Source organism: Bombus affinis, chromosome 4 (genome assembly GCF_024516045.1).
Source record: "Bombus affinis isolate iyBomAffi1 chromosome 4, iyBomAffi1.2, whole genome shotgun sequence".
Classification (NCBI taxonomy): Eukaryota; Metazoa; Arthropoda; class Insecta; order Hymenoptera; family Apidae; genus Bombus; species Bombus affinis.
Genome location: NC_066347.1, coordinates 13,416,612 through 13,440,502, shown reverse-complemented (window position 1 = coordinate 13,440,502; position 23,891 = coordinate 13,416,612). Strand labels below are relative to the sequence as shown.

At 33.7% G+C, this 23,891-nt stretch overlaps 1 protein-coding gene across 12 annotated transcripts in view; it reads right to left on the bottom strand.

The window, feature by feature from the left end:
* Positions 1-23,891, bottom strand: part of LOC126915054 (potassium channel subfamily T member 2) — a 202,924-nt gene that overhangs the window by 21,772 nt on the left and 157,261 nt on the right. For 10 of the 12 annotated variants that reach the window (XM_050719378.1, XM_050719369.1, XM_050719370.1 and 7 more), the window contains 7 exons: positions 12,383-12,457; positions 9,284-9,367; positions 9,117-9,211; positions 3,509-3,692; positions 958-1,122; positions 469-689; positions 53-250 (listed from right to left, as the gene is read on the bottom strand). In XM_050719378.1, coding sequence (XP_050575335.1) covers positions 53-250; positions 469-689; positions 958-1,122; positions 3,509-3,692; positions 9,117-9,211; positions 9,284-9,367; positions 12,383-12,457 — 1,022 coding nt within the window. The remainder of the gene's footprint in view (positions 1-52; positions 251-468; positions 690-957; positions 1,123-3,508; positions 3,693-9,116; positions 9,212-9,283; positions 9,368-12,382; positions 12,458-23,891) is intronic. The other 2 variants (XM_050719374.1, XM_050719375.1) reach the window with 2 other exon arrangements.

Below are 23,891 nucleotides of genomic sequence, written 5' to 3'. Positions count from 1 at the left end.
TGATTGATTTCTGTGTAATTCTTTCAATGGAAAAATTCGCTTTTATACTTACTGTCCTCTGGAAGTGTGCAGTAGAAGAGTAACCAAGGTTGAAGCACCAGGGCACGTGCAATTATTCGCCAAAAGGGCGTACTTGAATTCGTCTTCGCACACCACGTGTTCCGCGAACTTCACGTGAAGTTTGTTCTCCGGACGGAAGATTTGTACGTACTGAGGAACGTTTGGTGCAAAATCCTTCACTGCCCACGACCTGTTGCCGATCATCGAAATATCGATAAGACATTCTTCTTTATTCTCAGTCAACGGGAAAAGTCATTGCATATTACACGACATGTTATCCACATATTCTTTATGTGTATAAAATTGTTAAAAATTAATCGTTCGATAAGTTAATAATTTATCAATGTTCCTTGTACGATTTTTCTTTTCTTTTTTTTTTTTTTTTTCAATTCTTCAAACGGAACTGACCTGAGTATCGTGTGCTCATCAGCAGCGGTTTTGTCAGCGTAATTTCTTGCAGCAAGAACGAAGCAGGCTTCGGCCTCGTTCATTCTCGCCCTGGTAAGATCGCTATCTTTCAAACACGATCCTTGAATATAGATTACCCTTTGCGCCCAAATGGGCACTTGTAGAATCATTCTCATCGTGGTATCCAGCTCCATAGGTGACAATAATACAACGTAGTAGTCCTAATTATAATTAAGTTCATGAAACTTTTGTCAAGAATATACTGAAACTCTTATTGCGTTATAATTACGCATGAAGAGTTGATATTGTTAAGATGTTGATTTAAATTTTATTTTAATCAATTTGATAATAAAGTAACGAATTATAATTGTTAAAATCGAATTTGTAAATTTGAAACCGTACTATGTCAGTAGAACAGAGGAAAATGGTGAAGAAAATCGAGAAGGAAATTAAATTGGCCGAGAGTAATTGCACGATCGAATTTCTCACCTGTAGAAGGGGATGGGCGTAAAATTCATTTAGAAAATCCATGATGGTGTCGGCTTGCAGCGTTGTACTACATACTACCACGTGTTTCTCGCTTTGCGCTCTGTGCGAGGAATACGAGCCACCTAGTTTTTGTCTTTCCATCCACGTGAAAGCCAACTGCTCAAACTGTTAGAGAAATTTCGGATGTCACTACACACCTACTTGTCATTTGTTAGCCATCTGATTATAATTATCGTAGAATAATCGTATTCCCTATTTTTTCGAGTAAAATGCAAGGACAATTTTTATTGAGATAAAAAATCAACTTCGAAGGTACTTCTAGAGTTGCAGAATGTAGCAAATTATTAGGTCGTCCGAAAAGCTTCTTTCGTTTTATAAGCAAATAATGGATGCACAACATTTTTCGTTTTATATTATTTTATCGAATTACGTATGACCCATTTTGTTCTGACGTTGATGAAAGATGCGTCGTTGTAAAAGACGTGTCTGTAAAGGAAAGACACTTTTCGGACAACCTAATATATTGACAAATTTCTAGAGTGTTCACTGAAAGAGAGATTTTATGAATCTTAAATTACAACAATTTTAAAAATTGCTATGCTTATTTTTTCTTTGCACGCTTTTGCCTTTCTAGTAAAAGATTTCTAATTTTCATTGCAAATCGTTAAATATAATTTTATCGAAAAATTGTATTTCCTGAGGAAATATTTTTATTTCAAAATAAATATCAAATAAAACTATACCATATCGTAATTTTACAATTATTTGAGATCAATGTAACAGATTGAAAAATATCGATTAAAATAATAACACTACATTACGAAAATTATATCAAGTCAGTAAATTCTGTCAATTCTAATTTATTATGCAGATGTATCTGTATCCTAAGGCTTCCTTTTATCAGAATATTCGCGTATTATACGTCATCGACAGTCCTGACGGCTGAATCGCACGTTTATCGCTGTCATCGCAATCTGTGCCATCAACCGACAGCTAGCCTTTGATATCTCCTACTGTCATTAGTCAATGATTTCGGTCAACAAGTAGGATAGGATATTTAGGTTAGCTTCCGCCACCATAAAGGATTTAATTAAACGTTTGTTACCGACGAATATTAATTAGATTACACGCTACACATCGAAATTTTATGAATCCTTTCATAAACACACAAAGGGCTGGCAATGAGTTTTGTATGCCACGCTATTTACTTGTATATCGTAGATTAATTACTGTAGCGAAGTCATTTATGATGATAACTAGCTGTACCTTTCATTTACAATTACATTCACAGTTATAGAAGCAGTATACGTATGACACATCGTTGACTTTATATCATTGCAACCATTCGCAGGGTTCCAAACAACATTCTATATTAACGGTTATTAGCTGTTTGCTTATTCAATCATTAATTAACGTAACGATCGATGACACGACTGTGGAGAGGGATTACTTTTTACTTTTAGTGTTTTAATTTGGTTGAGTTTAGTTAAATTTAGTTTAGTCAAGATATAAGTACTTATTCGCTTGTTTTATTATACCGTAGCACACTCGTAAAAAGGATTATGTGTACTTGAACTCGAGAGATGTGTCGGTATCGCGCTTCAGTTTAAATTTCAATTCCAAATTGGGCTTATTAAATATAGATTATGTATAATAATTCAATGTGTCACTTGACACGATGACGCAGCGGTGAATAGCGTACTTGTGAAATCTAGAAAAATAGTATTTCGGTAAATTTAAAGAGATCATTCAATCGGTGAAATTTAGTCCCTTGTTTTCTGTATTTTAAGTCACGAAGATCGCCATTTTATTGTACAAAATATAGAATAGAAATTTATTTAGGTATTTATCGTTATGAAATACCACGAAATATAACGTATAAATTAAAATTAAGTAATTCAGCATAAAGTTAATTCACATTTTTTATAGTCGACTATAACGCAATGATATCCGTTGAGAGTATCCCAAATAAAATTCAAACAATTAAGAGATGGAGTTTTATATTACGTATCGAATCTCACAACATTAAGTTTCTGATATCTCAATCGCTGTATAGGAATTTGCGGCCATTAAGTTCAAGTAATTTCCCGACCATTAAGTTCTTGGATATAAAAGTCTCACGCCATCATCTGCCTTTCGATTTTCGTCAGACAATGATCGGGGGAAAATCGATAGCGCTTTTACGATCGTCAGCAAACGCACGCGTCGCATCGTCTCTGTCGTAACATTCGTCGTTAAAAGGGAAATAAAGTTTCATGTGACTGGTTACTCACCGAACGATAAATATCGCTAGAATAGCAGAAAGTAATAGTCGAACACTTCCTGTCTTTGTGGCGTTTCGTACAGCGGAAAATTGTGTCAATTGTCGTAAAAACGTTTTGCACGAATGCAAAATTAAACAGAATAATTTAAAGCAGTTATCGCATAAAACACGAGATATTAATATGAAATTCAGTCATCGATATATTACTGTCCTATCGGTTTCCTCGCAGTTAATTAAGAGATAGATGAAATAAGAGGAAAATTATTATTCGTAAAACATAACACATACCTGAGTAGGTAGAACTATGAGAGCAACGCAGATCATGATGACCATGTAAAGCTGCGAGGGCCAAATGTCAGGTACAAAATCCCCGTAGCCGACGGTAGAAAACGTGACTACAACGTAATATGTGCTTTGAAACAGATTCAGATGCCTGTGCCCCGCTCTCTGGAAGTGTTGAATCCCACATACGCTGAAACAGGCAAATTAAAACACGCATTTTACGAATCACCAGATCATAGACTTTACCGCTCATTCAAGTCAGAGACAATAATTTACGGACACAAGTATGATTTACAATGTAAATGATTTACAGTCGGCTGGAACCGATGTACAATTAGTAGTTCGTATTTCCCGAACATCGAGGGATATCCTTTCATCCTTGGGAAAGCAAAAGGATCGTTGAAACTTCGCGGTTAAAAAACCGTTTACCTGGTTCGGTAAAAGCGAACTCTTTCTAACGAAGAACATTTACAAACGACAGCAGTCCGTATTATGCATGCGGCCTCGTTCTCATATCTGTATCGGGTTTATATTTGTGCGAATTGGTCTTTTCTCTTTCTGTTCGTGTTTAACCAACTATTTTTATACTATAACGAGGTGATTGTATAATGAGTCCTTTTTTATTTAGAGATGTATTTCAAATACCTTCTCATGTTTTCGTCAAGTGTTTTAAATTAAAATAAATTTAATAGTATCGAGTAAGATGTAATCGCTGGATTTAAAGAAATACTTAAGAATTCTTTCAGACGATTGTTTTCAATGTTTCGACGATAGGAGGTTTCAGGAGTTTTATCTTCTTTATTTTTAGAACCGTTCCGATATAATATAAGCTTTTTTGAATAGTTTTGTTAACAGTTGATAGGTTTACTTCCCCCAAAAGAATACCCTTTATCAACGTGGTTGCTTTTCCAACAAAAAAGGGAATAATTTTAAAACGTTGAACTCCTTCGCTTTCGTTGCATTCGCTAACGTTGTAAAATATTCTGTGTAAAAATTATTATCGAATAGAATGGATCAACTTGGCCTTCAACAGATTCAAGGCAATATTCGCCTTATATTATTTATCGAAATTCGAACGAAACGTTGAAACGAAATCGCCTGATTCGCGTGTACGAATTTTCACTGCGCATTTTGACCCGCGATTTAGTATTCCCATTCGAAAACGCTGCTTGGCGAGTCAACCGAAATAAAAAGAAAAAACGAAACAAAGAAACGTTGAATAGCGAGAGGAGAGGAACGATATTGCTTTTTTATTTGGACGACTTTCGATTCGCGTTCGAATGCGTTGATGTGTATCAACAAATATCCAAACTATCCTCACGCTTTCGGACTCGTTGCTCGTTTCAAAACCGCATTGTTTCTCAAAATCGTTTGCACGTTTATTACGATTCTAGTTACTCCCACAATATGGTATCGATACCGCAGGTAACTTCGCGTCGATCGACATACTTTCAGATTTTATATTGAGATATGATAACTGGTTTAATTTTCCAGAAGATACCCAAAAGTTGTTAAGGCGACTTAAGCTACCGTAAATTCGTGCTCTGACAAATTTCAAACTTATCATCTGTTAGAGCAATAGTTGGTCAGAACAATAAAATATATACAATATTTTCGCTTCGCGAGCCTGTATATGCATACTTAATGATGCGTGCATTTCGATCTTCTGGCTTCTGAATGCGCGAACTCATACGAGCGTTAAACACATGAATCCAAAACACATGAATTTTTATGAACGTGGTTACACCGTACGCAGGTAATTGGTCACGTGCCGCGTAAATTCGCACCACTCGATTAAACTATAGTTTGATTTTCGCCAGTGTTCCGAAAACTTTTCCATTTTTTAGATAATAACGTTCCAGTATTCAGAAGCTACATTCGCCACATGATACAATCGATATTATAAAAAAATGATCTATATTTTGGTTTGCTACCAATATATCGAATACAAATTGGCTGATTCTATAAAAGGATTTACCACGAGATCCACAACTTCACGAGTTAACTAGATAATCGTTCTTCCGCCGTATAATTACAGAATACATTTACAAGGATTATGCAGTACAGTATCTTGTTGTGTACCATGCGCAATGTGATGCGATCGGTTTTGAAATAAGAATTTTGATCTTCAAAATCGGACAAACTTAAAAGATATTTTCATGAAAAATTGAAGAAACTTTATTACGGAGGCCATAATGTCTTTGTCGAAACGGTAAGTCAAAGTTACATTTCTTTCGCCATTTAGCAATATAAACAAGATATAAATATCGAATATAGATTTAAATAGCAGAATAAATAATAAACAACAGGAATTTTTGTGCAATTTAATAATTGTATAAAAACATCACGTTTATAGAGCAATCAAATATCTTTAGTAAATTTTCCTTAGACAAGAAAGTAGGTACATTTTCGTTGAACAAAATTTCGTCCAGGGTAACGATAATCATTTATAACGCGTTTCACTTATTCTATCTATTTTCAAGAACGCAGGCACGCTAACCCTGCCGCATTATCAATATTGATTGTGCAGAAGAGTTGCTCGTTCCGTTCAACTCCGAGAATGCAGCTTATAAGCAGAGCTTGTTCCTTGTAAACTCTACAAGTAGTCGTTCTAACGAAGTGTGGCGGCAACTATACATCTTCTAGGCGCGACAAGCCCATTCGTAAGGCGAACGTCAAGCGATTTTCACAGTGACAGTGAAATAGATAACGTCTGGTCCGGCGCAATAACTGGACCAGAAGATAATAAATTTCGCTCATTAACCGGCGCGTGCTATTTACGAATGTGTGCAAGCTGTACGCATAATTTCGCCGCGCTGTTACCAGGTTAACGTTATCGTTTCGTTGTTTCGTATAAAAAATGTAACGCGACAGGTTGAACAGGTTTGTTTTGTAATGAATGAAAAAACACGTTAACGCAAACGCTTTACATTTCGCAGTAATTAAATACGTGATCGTGAAACAGATTATATGTTACGCAGTAATTAGGATGAGCAGCGTTTGACTCGTTTATATTATTGAATTCTCTGCTTTTTTACATTTTTATGGACTATTGGATTCTTGAAAACGAGATAAATTATTTGTAAGTTATTTTGAATCTCTATTCCTCTTATTGTTTGTCTCTGTTAATTTTGTTGTATCGTCTTGAACCTTGTTCTTTTAACGTGAATTCATTACATATATATTAATAAAGAAAACAAGTTAATCTTCAATATTGATAAGAAATGAATCCGTTGATCGATAATTCTTCAAATTAAACCAAATTCGATAAATTGGGTGGTAAATTGTAATAATTCATGATAACTCTCAGGTACTAATTTATACTCTTCAAAACTCGTGAAACTCAAGTTTCTGCATTGCTTTACAAATGTTCGGAAACAATTCGACTCGAGCGTCTTTTCCCTTGAAACGTAGCCGTTTCTCTATGCCAGGACTGCGTTCCCAAAATATTTCACCGTGGAACGAACGAACATAGGCGAACCGTGACAACGTAAGTACGTGCACCTTACCTCGTTCCCCCGTTTGAGAAACGACTTCCGAATAATGCCGTGATCGGCCAACAGATAGGGGACATCCGACTAAGTCGCGGTAGCAAGGGCGAGCTTACAAGTACGCCGTTCTAGAATTACACCGTAAATAATGAATCAGGACGATCGATGGCGATACCAATCCATCTGCACGAGCCGCCACGATTACTTATTAACATTTGTCCCACATTGCGATCTGGGTCAATCAGGCAAGTTTCATCCCTTCGTGGCGCGATCGTAATCCTTACGAGGATATTGCATACATATGTACAATAATGTGCATATGTACGAGTGTTAACACCTTTGCGTATCGATTTTACCACGTACGCTTTAGCGTGTACTATCTTGGACAAATCTTAACTTTCAATTGACGTCGATGTCGGCAGATTTAATGACAAGGCTCATGATGAGGAGTAGTCCGGAATAAAGGACCATACTGGAATATTTATAACTATTGTTACAGTGTACTTATATAACATCTTTTTTGTTATTCATATCTAGAGAATATATTAAGAAAGCTTAGTTAAAAAGCTTGGTATATATACTCTGTGAACACTGTACGTATGTACGTGTATGTATGTATGCTCTACAAGTCCAAATGTTAAGATACCTCCGATATTTATTCTACTTCCTTACATAACTAAATTTCTTTCAACGAACAGTAGCAATCGTGGAATGATAAAGCAACATCGAGGGTGTCGAGATCATCGCGTCGTACTGAATAGAAAATAGTTATCCCACTGGTTGTTTAACTTTCCGTTTATCTCATTAAATAATACAAAATACAGGTGTTGGATAATATGGATGCAGGAAATTTTACATAATTCTCAAGCATAGAATATCATTTGACGTCATTCGCATAATAAATACACCGACGTCAAGCTAACTTTTCGTGGTTCGCAAGCAAAGGAGCAAGTTAATAATACGTACGGGAGAAATGAAATGCTGGTGTTAGTCCACTGAGGTATCTTGAATTATCAATAATCCTACGCGGATATTATTATATACATCGTCATTCACTCTAAATGGATAAGACATCATATTGAACCCTCCAAGAGAATATCCCAGATAGGTTACAGATTTAACAGGTACGCGAAATTATAGTTATTCTTTGGTTTTAATTGATAATTTTCGAGTTGCCTGGAATATTGCCTTTCATCGTTCGAGCAACGTGTAACTACTCGAATAAATGCACCGCCTTTAGGATGGTATAATGAGTTTTGATAGAAAATTAGAAATTGCGTTTAATAGATATAATGATCTTGTATTGCGCCTATATAAAAGTGAGAACCGCATGTTAAGAATAATTATTTGAAATGGAAATTAAAAGAAAATTCTAAATAAATGTCTTGAAATTTCCGAGTTACTTTTATAATACCAAATTTCATGTCTTTTTCTAATTATCAAGATGTATCTCGATAATAAAGATTTGTCATAAATTCGATGAAAGAATCTTTGAATCGAGGAAATTAGGCCTGGGATCATTGTTTCTCTGTCTAAATCGTAACACCGTCCAGGAAATCTGAGAATTCGTAAATGGAAGCGTCTGTTCCTGATTGGCAAAGTTTCCTCGTTATTTGGATAATGTAATATGACTTGTATGCAAGCCACGTAACATGCGCTTTGGATAAACTTACATAATTGTTGTGGACGGCTAAGGAACCGAGAGAAAAGTCGACCAGCGCGAAGACGGAATTTTAATTCGTTCATTCGTTGCATCGAAGAAAACAGAAGTTATTAAAGAAAAGATAGAGAGTATTTCCTTACACAGGATGATTATGCTTCTGTTCGGTAAATATTATTTGTTTATAATTAGAAAACGAAATTTACGTATGGTTGTGGTGAATTTACAAAAATCGAGAAAATATTTTTCTTTTTATTATAAGCAAAAGATTATGTATTTAGTGTTTATCATGAAACCTTTAAGTTGAATAAATTATTTTGAAGAGCGTTATATCCTATTTCACAATACGGTGACATTGTACGTGCTGTTATTTTTATGAAAAAAATCATTAACTTGCATTTGAATTTCTAAATTTCTATTATTTTAATAATAAATATTTAGAATAATTTATAATTTTACTCACCTAGTAAAGACAAGGCACAGTAACGTAGCACTAAGGATCATAAGTTGCTGACTTAAAGCTGATTGGGACTTTTGCATAGCTCTGTGTAGATCGTTCTGAAACACGAGTATCGATGATAACGAGATGAAGACGAACAATTTGATAAGCGGTATATGTCAATTACTTACGAACATATTCTGCAATGAATGTTTTGCCAACCAGCAGTTTAGGAATACCGGGATGAACAGATTTCGCATTGGTGGATAAAGTAGCTAAAAATATAATTAATAATTTGCTACTAATCATACTACTTGCTATTAACATTACTGTGTAATAATTTACTGTAAATAACTAAATATCGTTATATAATTACTACCAAAAGGCTCTCCTGCACAATCGAACTAACATTATGAGCAAAATTATGTCGGTACTAATAAATTTTTGTATACAGCAGTAACAAGATTGGTAATGAAACAAAAATTTAAAAGTGATTTTTAATCGCCTTGTTCAACATAAAATCATAAAATTATAAAAAATTATTTGTCCAACAGAAGCGTGTAGTGCACACTCAGTACAATTTGATAATATTATTAGTTAATAAATTAGTATGCGAGTGGGCCCAAATATTAAACTAATTTTAATCTGTACTTGTGTATTAGAATAATTTTTGTGGAAAGCTAATTTAAGAAACGAAAGACTCGTCTCATATACATTCCATCGAATATATATATATTTGCAAACGCAACTGTAAATGCACGCAAGAATAATGAGTTTGCCTATTGTTCTCGCTTCTCTACCATCGAAGAACAAACATGCTTCGAAGTGACAGCAATTAGCGTCCATCACTGTTTTCTTCAGATACTTCATACATCCACGTAACATTTCTTTGGAAGAAAGGAGGCGAGATTATGTAAGAAATTTCGTTGATGACGAATACAAATTTCGAAATAAAAAATGTAGGATTTGAAAAGTTTGGAACCTCAGGTAAAGATACTATATCCTAAATTTTCAAATTATAAATATGCTAATATAAAATATAAAATGAAACAGAATTGGTGACTTTCACACTTAGAGAATTGAATTGAAATTACATAAAAACGTGAGTAATGTTTAGATACGTGTTTAATTAGAAAGTTCGTGAGCTATTGGCATCAGTTCATAAGTTAATTGAAGCCTATAGACTGCCAGTTAGACGATCATAATCGTAAATGATCATTAACGTAAAAGGGAAAAGAAGTTCTCATGATACTTTTTAAAAATAAAACTCGTTAAAAAAAAAAAAGTATAAGCCACGCTCGAAAGTCACGAATAGCTTGTCATGTGATGTAAATGCTGACCTAAAAAATAAAACTGTACTTATTTTTACGTTATTTAACGTTGTTTAGAATGCGGCAAAAACAAAACATAATTGTATATCAAGAGTATAGAGTCTTCATCCTCTTAATCTACTATCGAATTAAGTGAAATGTTCCATATAGACAGCATTTAATTTTGTTCGAATCTCCATATACATGTAGAGAAAACAGTCAACAAAAATTGTATAATATATAATAATTTTAAGATTAATTCATAATTTTTCATTTCGCAATATATATTTTGATATTACACGCGTTATTTAATTTATTTCACACGGTATTTTTTACAGAACAAATTTTTAATTTCAATTTTCAAATTTTACAGGAAACCTTATATTAAAACTTGGCGTACAAAAACTAATGAAACCAATAATTTTATAAATATACTCGCACGACAAAGTTTATAATTATTTTAATATTAAAAGATTGTGAAAATCGTTAACTGATACAGTCGATAATTCCATTATGTCTTTAACATGTACACATTGGCGTAGAAAATATCACGTACCAGGGACATCATTTTGAAAAATGTTTATTGTAAAATGGTTATTGTTAACGGGTTACATTTTTCTTAAAACCAGATTTATTTACCTTCCATAGAACAAATATTTTACGAGTGATTATAGTTATAAGGAGCGATGACTTGGGATTTACTGGACTTGCTGAAATGTCACCGAGGTGACACAATACTAATGAGTCTAAGCCAATTAAATTCCGTACACAATCCTCTGATGTTGTTAAATCCTGTTCGCTTTCAAATCAGAGTTGGTCCCAATAGGGCACAGATCGATACACCAAGATCGAATCTAATTTATCCTACACGTTGAAGAAATACTATTAAATTAATATCACCAAATTCCTCAAATTGTGATTAAGAATTTTCAATTTATTAAAAATTAATATTTCTGCAGCCATTAAACTTTATCGTTAATTTATTCGGTTAAAATTGCCAATGTATTAGTAGTCAGAAGTTTGTTAAATATCGACTCACTTTTTCTAGAACTCTGGAATCAGTAAGAGCAATAGGATACTAGAGACTAGGTTCCCTTTCTTTACTTTCTTTCCCTACTTTCTTCTTTTCCTATCATTAAATAATTCCATTATAAAGTATGAAATTTCTATTTCTTTTTGATTATTTAAGCAACGTGAAAGTTCAAAGATCGAAAAAATTACTTGTCACAATTTTTCTATGTGGTTCGCAATTGTTATAAACTTTTAGTTTCACATATGTAGTTGGGAAAAAGCGTCCGTGTATGTATCTGTATACATCGACATCGTATATCGAGTCGATGCAAAGCAACAAGTTCTTTACTCTTTCGGTATGATAGCTCGTTAACATAACCACGGCTGATCGGCTATATATCGTGGTTCGAGATTCGACCAATAAAGCTGCATTAGAATCTTTTGATATTGCGCGCAGAAGGAACGTAAAACAGGTAGATTTTTATGGATTTCTCGGTGGAATGGAATTCAGAAGGAATCACACGGTTGATATAATTCGTTTTATTGTCTGCCGCAGGCTCCAAACGCCCGAGAAACCTTTTCCTTTCTCTTTCTTATCAAACCGTGTCTTAATAAACCGTTTCATGGCTTTATGTACTTCTGTCTCAACGCTTGGAAAATGCAATGGTCGAATTGTTCAGCTATTCTTACGATATTTTCTTTATATTCGTAAAACGTCTGTGAAATACGATTTCATTCTTTCATATCGTTGATTATATACATTATTAAGTCCGTATAGTCATTCGCCTTTTTAATTTTTTAATTCTATCGACAAGAAGTAAATAAAAAAAAGAAAACACTATATTAAAGAATAATATAAGAATGTACACGTATTACCATCTTATATCTAACATAAAGTATACAAAGCAAAAGGATGTGTCAAATTGTTAAAAAGCTATATGTAGAAAATACAGAGAGTGAATGACTCACCGTGATGGTGAACGGAATGGTGTTGACTAGTTCCAGGATGAAGTGGAAAGAGAGAAGCTGCTGCCAGATGTTTCCCTGTGAACATGACGAAGACAGCTCAAAAAACCCAGTGACAATTTAAAGAAAAATACAAGGTGCGGTGGAACGTTCCATGAACAACATCGAACAGCCGTCCTGCATTTTCTGTCCAGTATCCTTCTATAGTAATTATAATATACGTGCGTGCACGGACCTTGTCAATGTTTCCCAGAATGTTACTTTAAATCAACAGGTGCCTAGTTAATTACCGAAAACCAATTTAATTCTGTCTCCGGATCTATACACTGTCGGGTAAACTCGCATAAGTAAATATTAATTAAACCATCCTACAAATACAATAATCGCATGGTTTCGTTTAGCAAAATTATCCAAAATGTAGTATCGACGGATTTATACTTCGAAATACTTGGCGATCAGCTACATTAGGTTTATGTATCGGCGAATTGTTGATCGAAATCAAGTTTAAAACAAGATATAAACGATATAGAGAATATATAAAGATATAAAACAATTAGTGAACATTTTTCAGTGATTAAATTAAAAGAATTACCCGTATGTATTTCATTCGTCTATTATTTTATTTAAAAGTTACGTTTAAGTTATAATATAGTATAGACACAAAATCTGTATTATTCTATTATTATTTTCTTATTATTTTTTTTTCTTTCATTCATTTTCGAAAAATTGTATCGAAACTAAATTTGTAAATAGCCGTGTATACATATTTATTATAGGATTAAATTGTTAAAGACAACTACAATTTGATTCAGTATTCAATGAATCTGTCTGAAAGCGTCCTAATACCATGTTTAATTGAAACAAACGACACGTTCATTTCGACGTGAAATCCATAAATCACTGTGGCACATCTCCGCGTACATACATCTTTTAACGTGACCTGTCAACGTATATCTGGTCGTAGGTAGAACACTGATCTGCAAGAGAACATATCCTATACAATTTCAAGTCAAATAGTCATTTGGTTAACAGAGATGAATCAACATTTTAGCTTTCACTGAGTTTGGAAAAGCTCGAAGAAATATTCAAATAATATACATGTCTAGTTTGATGGATAAATTCCAATGACAGTTTAAAGATTTTTTAAAATCCAATAAACGATTAATTTGAATCTGATTTTTGAAACGATGACAAATTTTGCATTTTAGATAATCATAATCTAATGAAACAATTTATTTAAGCAACTCTATTTTTACATCAATCAAACTCAATAAATTGCTTAACGTACAAACTTTATAACTTATAAAATTTCCCAATTAAATTTGTATACTTAATTTAATTAAAAATGTAATAAAATAATTCGATAAAATCTTAATCCCTGTGCTTAGTTAAGAATTATTAAATACGAAATGGTATTTAATAAATGTTGCTCGTTAGTATCTTTTCTGCAACTAAAAGAAAAGATAAAATCCGCACGGTATTATAAAATTTACTGCTGTTTTGCTGTCGTAAAGCTCGAAATTGAAACAATTTAATACAAAATACGATTCACGTCAGACTTTATGCTCGTTGTAACACGCTAGTTGGAAATTTCCGTGTAAACCAAGGGGAATTTTACCCAAATGTAAGACTCTAAGCAAATGCAGGGTATCAAACTGTGTATAATTTAACATTCTTATCTTATTGTAGGATGAATATGTGTTTTCATAACTTTGTTCAGTTTATTAAACAGCTAAACATCCTCAGAAACTATTAATAAGTGTAAAGAGAACTGGTCGTTGACTATTTCGAGCTTGACGATATGAGCAAATATGGATTGTTTAAAGATGTTTATTAGAATTTTTTCATGAAACTTCTTCGTTACGAGCATACAAAAATTATATAGTTGTCTGATGAAGAATTTTGGTAAGAATTTTTTCTTCGCATATTATATTTTTTTTTTGTAAATTTCAAAAAAGAAGATAAGGAATATATTTGGTTAAAGATTATTTAATAAATAAATCTGACGCGCGAATAAATTTTGTTTCGTTTATTTATATGAATTAAAAATTATACGATAGATCCATTAATGATTTTATTCGTCGAATGAAGTAATTTTACCAAGTTCCTTTCCTTTTTTGAATAATCTAATTAACATCGTATCATAGAATCATAACACATATGTATATATTAGTATAGTTTCATCTAATAAATCTTGCGTAAAATAATATTTTCTAATTTTGAAATTTTCCTAATGTCTTTTTTTTGGTTATTCACATTTAATACCGCTGAACTCAAAAATCTGAAAAATTCTAAAAACAAAAATACGATGTACGAAGAATGTTTCGATACCAAATATTATTATTACGGTTCAAGTATTATTTTTAGTCTCTTTTTCGAAAGTATCGTTACAAAATTTCAGATACGGCCAAATTATGTTTTTCTTTTCTTGACTTATAGCAGCATCTATTTTCTTGGAACAATAGGGATCAAAGAAACAATCAAGAACGATGGGCTGCGCATATCTTTGAGATTTGTGAGGAAGCAGCAATTTTATCGCGACAGAGATCTCTTGATACTCCCTTACGAGCGATATTACGTTTGAAGAAGGTTGAAAACACGATCTTCTCGAGACGTTCGTGCAACAACGGACTCCTTTATGCATTACGGCTTTCTACGTGTTATAATCTAAAGACTGTTTAATTCGTGGGTTGAAAATCGGAATATAAGGCGATTAATGGTTTCATTGACGTACGTCGTTCGTCTGTAATTTCTAATTCAATAATAAATGGTGAATAAAAATTATGATACAGATTGAATTTTTTAATTGTTTTATCGAATATAACTTTTAGGTATACAGTTGAAACATATTTTGATCTATTATTGTTAAATAATTACACAATAAGAATAAATAATAAGAAATACATAATAGACTACTTTTTCTTTTCAAAAAACAGAAGATTTCAATTATATAAAAGACAATAATAATCATATAAGTAGGGATAGCAATTCTGATTCTTTATAATAATTATTCAGAATAAAGATTCTACGCAAATGTTTCACGAACAGAAATTGACATAATAAATATTTGCAATGTCCTTTTCACAAAATATGGGATTGCAGGGAAGGTTAGTGATTTAGTTGAAAGTGATTCAGTGGGCTGTATTTTTTCTAGATATCTATAGTTCTATTTGCATCTCATCTACTGGTAAAAGTACTAATAAAGAGTAATACAAATTTTAGGTGTAGATATAAATAAAAAAGGTCTAAATGTAGATAGAGAAAAAAAATTCGATTGCATCTCATCTATAAGAAAACTGATAAATGAAAATGGAAATTTTAAATGTAAGAAAAGATAAAGAAAATTTAAATATTAGGTATGAACAAAAAGCCAACAGATAGTAAAATATTAAAGTTTGAAAGATATAAATAAACATTAATTTCCGTTGGCAATCAACGACCTTCGGATAAAATTGGAACGAAATAGCTAAGTCTGGAGTGTCTACGAACTAAATCAGCAGCTTTCTCGAAAGCTCATCAAAGCTTTAAAAATCTAGCAGCGGTGCTCCCACACGATAACTGGATCAACCTTTCCTGCAGGATTTCGCAATTATTAATATCCCCGGAGATTTACGAACAGCAGGCGAATGCAATTTTCATGGTAGAAAAACGTCTATCGCGCGACGAAAGGAGTATCTTTCTGAAGGCTGCTGCCCTAAACCATAAACATCCTATTAAACGTTGTTGCGCAGATGTAACACTCTTTCGAGAAGAGCGTGTCAAGGGATCTGAGATGAAAATCGTGTCGAAAATATTTTTCAAAGATCGTTCGTGTACAGTCGCCGACAAGTTTTAACAAAGTAAAATTTATTGCAAACAATGGACAGATTTTTTTAACAGGGATTCTGATTTCGTTTGTAATTTCGTCTTTTCTGGAGTTCAAGCACTGTTCTTTAAACAATTGTAGCTAAGTGTGTAAACGGAAAGAAATTGGGGAATATCAAGAATATGAGACAGTTTTCGTTAATTGGTAATTTTATAAAAATACCTGTGGACTTTAATTTTGCTTTTTTTCTATTTTAACAATGAATAAGTGTATCTAAAACAATGAACAATGTGTGAACAAATTGGGTTCATAATTTAAGATAAATTACGTTTACGTTTTGTTACTCATATTTTTGGATATTTAGAGAGCAATTTTATAAAACAATCTTTTAATTTCTATTCGTATCGATAATTTCTAGATAATAATATAGGTGACATCAGAATCATTTATCTGTCAATTAAACTAGATATTAATTTATACGAAATGTTTGGAATTTTTCTAAGTACGAAGTGAATTACTAAATATAAACATTTAAGCTCGTGTTTTACATCATATTCTTAGCACTAAAGGGCAAATTTATTCGAACATCTATTTTCTTATATTCATTTTTTAAATTACCTTTATCCAACCGATGATCTAAGACTCCTAGTGACTAAATGAAGAAGATACGAACGCGTATCGTTTCTCAAAACAGTAAGCCACTCAACCATCATTAGCCTTAGGCTGAGGTGAAACTCCCCTCGATGAGACAGGTCAAATACACAATTACCAATCGTGTTCGTGAACGAACTTACATGAACAAAATACACCGTTTGCGTATATGTTCTGGAGTATTCGCGTGTGTCGAATGATATCCGAGCATTCGCTGTCACTTGGAGTATCGAGACCTTGCGCGCGTCCTCCTTCGCAATTCCGAGGTAGAATCGAAAGCCGTGGAACTGTGTGGTTCTCGGTAATCCTATTTTCTGACGGACTGTTTCGGTTAACTCGACAATCCGTCATACGAGAGATCACTCGTCGATTTCGACACTGTTTGAGAACTTTTCAAGCAGATTGTCCTCGAGCGAGGTGTAACGATCGCACGAAAGTGGTTTGTTGAAAGGTACAACCTTGTGTGTGTGTATTGCTCGTTTCTTTTTACAGAGGCAGATACAAAGTTCGAATCTATGCAAATGCATTGTGCCGGAGGACACGGAAGGATACGAATAGATTGTATTGTAGAGTATAAAGAGAAAGCATTTCCTTAGAATATTTGATGAGACGGGAGATTGCATATTAGATTTTTAAATATTTACCTTATAATTATTTAAAATTGACGAAATAATTCTTACGTAAGTTAGAGAATTCAATTTGTCTTCCGGTCAATTTGGTTTAGCGTCTTGAAGCTACATTTGAATTATTGGAAATAATTTCTAGTTGGATATATTTGTGCATCAAACCTAACTTAATTTACTTCGTAATTATTAACCGAAATAAGGATTTTGGAACCATTTGATCTTTACATCGTTCCAGGTCACAGAAACTATATCTTTAGGTACTATATTATAGAAAAAAGAAAGAAAAGCTTTTCGTAATGCAATTATTTGAATTTATGAGCAAACATTCCCTATTCATACGCTCACCACTCTAAATATAATCGTAGAACAGAAGTATAATATCGACGCGACACTCGGTTAACTGTTCAAACTACAATAACTCCGCGATTTAAAATCGCCGCGTCAGTCCATAAAACGGACAATATTAAAAAGAAACGGCGGCTAACAGGGATGACAAGTAGTATCGGCGAAACGCTCCCATGGAGGGTAGAACATACGTAAGAGAATAAATCCGAAACTGTGACAATAACATCCGGTGGTAGCAATAACTGCGATGACAATAATAATAATAACGTAACGACACCGACTATATCTTTAATGACGTCGATAAATCATGAAAATGATGGAAGACAACAATATAGAGAAGAAACAAGAGAAAAATGGGTAGAAAAAGAACAAGCTACGTAGACTATTAAAAAAAAAAAGATTGTTTCCCCATTCTCGTAATCGGCGATTTTTTGTATGGTATCAGAGTTTCATAGAACTTTATAGGAATATGTTTTGGAATTTTACAACCGGAATGCGTATAGGTACGAGCAGCAACTCGATCATCACGTTTTACGTGATATCAACGTAGCGTTATCGAGTTTGTCGGTTGTTAGAACGTGACGAATCGGGTCGCTGGAATGTTCGATTAGCGAATAGCGTGCTACCACCGATCGGCGACCGCAACACATCGTTAGAGATGTTATCGAGGATCCTGCACGTGCAAAGGCAACCGGCTTGTTACAATCCAACACCAGCGGTGAACGATAATTTCACGAGCCTCGATGATAGTAACTGCGTTTTATGACTTTCTTTGTAATTTCTATGACTTTCGTAATCGATTTGCTTCCGCTTTATGTCTTCACACGGCAAGGTTGTGAAGTTTACGAATGAATTTTGATGTAGTTTATGATGTGTCGGATTATCCAAAAAATTACTAACGATTCCACGATTAATGTGTTTCGTCTGATATTAGAGTAAGTTGGGATTATTTGTTGAATTTCACATAAGGTAAACAAAAGCATCGACGTCAATTATCGAAGAATTAGAATTAAATAAATTGATCAACGAGAAAGAAATTTGGGATTGGGCCTCGTATATCAACGAAGGGTAGATGAAGAATGAAGAATGCTAAGTGTGATGTACAATTCCATCCTATTCGTTATTTTAGGTATAACGTAGATCCACTATCATTTAAAGTAGAACTTATTGGAAGGAGATTTTAGTTATTGTTTGATTAAACAAATTACTGCTGATTGAAATTACTTGTCTGAAGGTAAACTGCTATTATACGTCATAATATTCCTTGAATATCATCAAAGGCATATGTATGTAGCAACTTAATGGGTCTTAGAGTAAGGACAAGTAATGATATTCCTTGAATATCATCAAAGGCATACGTATGTAGCAACTTAATGGGTCTTAGAGTAAGGACAAGTAATGATGTTTTAGTTTAACAAGCAATACTCGATACAACGAACTGATTACAATATCGTCGTACGTCTTATTATCATACTCGACTCTCAACTTCCCGATTCATACTCTCCGGCTCCTTCACTCACACTCTCCGGCTTCTGCACTCACTCTATTTGACTTCACCCTGGTATGTTACCAACGAAACAATCCACCAGGACCTCAAGATACCCACAGTCAAAGAAGAAATATACAAGTCCAGAAGCAGATATAACACAAGAGTCAACAACCACCACAACCCATTAGTCACCCAACTACTTGATACGACGGACCAGATCCGCAGACTAAAAAGAAAATACCCCTTAGATTAAATGCTTAGATCCAACTAGAATCAACAATATAAACTATTATAAACTATGTCATAGTATCACGCCAAATGAAGTTACTGAAAATTTTCAACGAGAATTGATTGTAAATATTCAAACAAATAAAAAAAAAAATTCTCTCTGACTTCTCAACTAACTCTGTACGACTTCTCAGCTGACACTGTCTCTAGCGTCCCTTTGTCTTTTTTCGTCCCACCACGCATGTGTTCCGCAAACACCCGTGGCCAGGGTCACGTAGACCTTCTCTACGAAACTATTCACTCGAAAGGACCGACGACACATTGATAGACCCGACGACGCCTCGGCTCTCGCGACATCGTTTATGGTTCGACGGATATCTTAGGCCTTTTTGTCCACGATACTACATGTATATGAATTCCATAACCTAATGACAGTTAAATACAATTATACTTGGTATCATTTTCATTAGAAAAGCCTTTGATCCCTAAGAGAATGTCCTGAAAAGTTTCACTATTTTCATTTCTGTGACACATTAGTAGCTGAGTGGTCAACGAAGAACGTTTTTCCATGCAAGTAATTCTAGAAATTGGTTATGGTTATTCCACGACATTCAAACAAGCAGAAATACAAGATACAACAGTTTAGTAGACGCTGCTAGACATTATGTTTGACCGGTAGTCATGACTTTGGCAGAAATTTTTATATTAAATTTGCAATTTAGAGTAGAACAGATGTACTTACATAAAAGTAAATGGTATCGCAGAATCGGTTGGAAGTTGAGAAAAGGCGATAAAAAGAGAAATTAAATAGTATAACAAAGTTCAAACTCTTATTGCTGTAATCTTTCTTTTGACGTAACGATCCATGTAACCCAGATATACAAAATGGAATTTTCTCTCTTTATTACTAAAATTATACTTTGTGCTTCTTGGTGCTTTGCATATGCAGTTAAAAAAGAAATGTTTTTATTTTACGTTTTTGACTAATAATATGGCTCTGAACTTTTAACTTACTATCATACAGCTAATATTCTTTGTATATAATTTATTTCTCTTTATACCTTGGACACTTGCTGTATATGCCCTTGTCTATATTATCCATCTTTTTCAACAAATAGGCATCAATAGGCAACAATTTCGCGAAAAAAGTCGCGGGAGAAACGAGAATTCGCCTCCTTCGTTAAAAAAGAAGGAATTAATTTCGTAAATGTATCGTGATAGTAATCAAATAGATCATAACGAAACGAGTTCTCTGCTTTTAATCGTACAGAAAGTACATTAAACTGACACTAATTGCGTGACACATTATATATATTTCTTGTTTCTTCGAGTCCTAAAACAAACCTTCAAACTTTTGAACCTAATTTAAACCTAAAACAAATCTTACTAGCCTTAGCTTGCCTAACTCTAAATATTTTTCTACAACTGCCTATGTATTAAACAATATCCTTTTGGAAAATAAATATCTTATATAACTTATGAATAGTGTTATACCATAAATTTGAAAGGCAAAGTATGTTATATGTCTAATTCGAATCACATCGGACCGCGGAAAATCCACGAAGCGGTCGGTATGGAATAAAAATATTCGATTTCTTAAACGTCCTTTTTTCGACAAAAGTGCTCGCAGCCAGAAATGAAATTGGAATTTAGGTATAACTACTCAAGTCGAACTTTCATGCGTTCGTAAGTCTTCCACAGATTTCCCGGTTTACTTTTGAAGCGAAATAAGGAAAAACTTTTGAATAGAAGCCGACGTGTTTTGTGACTACCGTCAAGTCGAGCCGAAGTTTGCAAAATTTTGTATTGCACCAGTGAAATTGCATTGGTTTTATATTTCTCGAGGATCGTGCCTAAACTTTCAGTGCAAGATGTTTATAATTCGATCGAGTTCGACAGGCTAGAAACCAGAAAAATCGTTTTAACACTAATATTCATCTGTTTATAATATGATAGCTCGTCATCGATTTGTCGAGTTGAGAAATAATCAGGACGAAATTGCAGAACGACGAGGAAGCTGAGCGAGAAGCAGGGAGGCGTTAAAATTTCGTGCTAGTTGCAATAGAAAAACTCGAATAGATAAAAGAACAAAAATCACATCAATTTTTTATTACAAATATATCTATCACGAATATAATCTAAATAACATGTACAGTCAGTCAAAAAAATCTATGTATATTCGTCGAATTGTATGTGTCCGATTCATTGAGAGAAACGGAGAATCCATTTTTTACACCAGAAAATTACTTGTCTTGTACTTTAAATTAAATCTGATATATCTTGTTTCTAATATGTGCTATTTCTTTTTATTTATTTTCTTTTAAACACGAGTCTCGATCCAATGAACGTAAAATTTGATACTAAAAATATTGCCAGAGCTGTCTCAACAGATTCAACAGATGTATGTAAACACCGTAAACTTTTGTGACCGACTATACATGCATACACATAGGTATACAATAAATCACAATAACCATTATAGCAAAGTTGAAATGTTAAAAGCAAAACACATAGTCAGGAAGTGATCCTTACGGGTGGAAAGAAAATTTCGTTGCCCGAACGGAATGTTCTCGAGAGCAACGAAAAGGAGACGCAAGAGGACTTCAGACGGCTCAACTGAATTTTTCTTATTACGCGTAAAATAAAAGCGAGCTTCTTAGGAATGTTTCGTCAGAATACGTATAAAGAATCAAATATTTCGCGCTTGCCGCAAAATCTCTCCTTCCTAAGAAGCGTTTTTAGTCACCGAACAAAGAGAGAGCTCTTTGTGAATTTTCCTGGCTCGCTGCAGTAAAAAAAAAAAATTATAATCCGTAGCAAAGTAGGAAAAAGCTACCCTCTATGAAGCCAGCAAATTGGTTGGAAAAGCTTCCAGCTAGTCAGCCAACTAGCATCTCTAACTTTCTGACTCTCGGTTACATACACCACGGTATTCAATGCCAGTCAACGCGAACCTTCGACTTCCGTTTTATTTAGTCTAATTCGTTCAGCCAGCAGCAGAACGGTTGGCGATTAGATGAGCATACACCGACTACCATGCATAAGCAAACAATGAAAAGAGAGAAACACATAGAGAGAAAAACGACCAAGTGAGATATACGAAAGCCAGACGTGCAAAATAACTCGCTGCTTTATTGTCGCACAGAAAAAGTCGGAAGGGAAATGGAATTCATCGACGGATGCTCCTCAGACAAATGTAATTCTACAGATGGCATCTGGTCAATTAGGTTCTAAATGGTACCCCGTCGAATGAAATCTTTTAATGTATTTATTTGAGCATCTTCTGTGAAAATTTGTTATTAGGGTTTGATATATGAAAAATTGAGCTAAGTGTTTGGTCATGTTAATGTAGGTACCATGTTTTGAAATATTGGCAATTCGATTTAAAAGTCTACTTTCATATTAGATATATTTCAGGCAAGGAAATTGTTTTTGCCAACTCTTAAGATATAGTATCAGAATTATTTGATGAAAATGAGTGATTCCATTTAAAGTATGGAAGATATTGTCATTTTTATCGGTAATTTTCTAATCTGAGTATCCAACTATATTTCAAATATATTTAGTAAAAAACACACAAACGTGGAAAATGGTCCTACTTAATTCGAGGCTTATTAATATAACGTATAATTAATTTGATGTACTTTAATGTATTTGTATCATCTCTGTGAAATATATACTTGTACTAACTATCTTCTAATTTCTATATACAGGGTGGTTGGTAACTGGTGGTATAAGCGGAAAGGGGGTAATTCTACGCGAAAAAAGAAGTCGGAAATATAGAATAAAAATTTTTCGTTCGAGGCTTTGTTTTCGAGAAAATCGACTTTGAATTTTATTTATGGAGCCATATTAAATCAATTGTCTATTCTGAAGAAATCGCAAGTAGCGAACAATTGAAAGAAAAGATTATTGTAGCCTTTCATACTTTAAAACAATCGAATACGATAGAAAGTGTTCATAGAAATTTAATTAGAAGAGCAGAAGTATGTGTTCGGTAGAATGGGCAACATTTTCAGCAATTTTTGTAATAATAAACTTTATGATTACTTCATATTATTTCATTATGTATTCCTAATTTTCCGTTAAAGCAAAAACAAACTTAAACTGCGATAATATCCATCGAGACAACGATCTACAGTGAGATCCGCTATAACGAGACGTGATAAAGTGCACGCGTACCGAGCCTAAATTCAAAGTCGATTTTCTCGAAAACAAAGCCTCGAATGACAAATTTTTATTCTATATTTTCGACTTCTTTTTTCACGTAGAATCACCCCCTTTCCGCTTGTACCACCAGTTACCAACCACCCTGTATATTTTTAGATTTGTTTCAATTTGTTTATCAATATAATCACGACAGTCGGG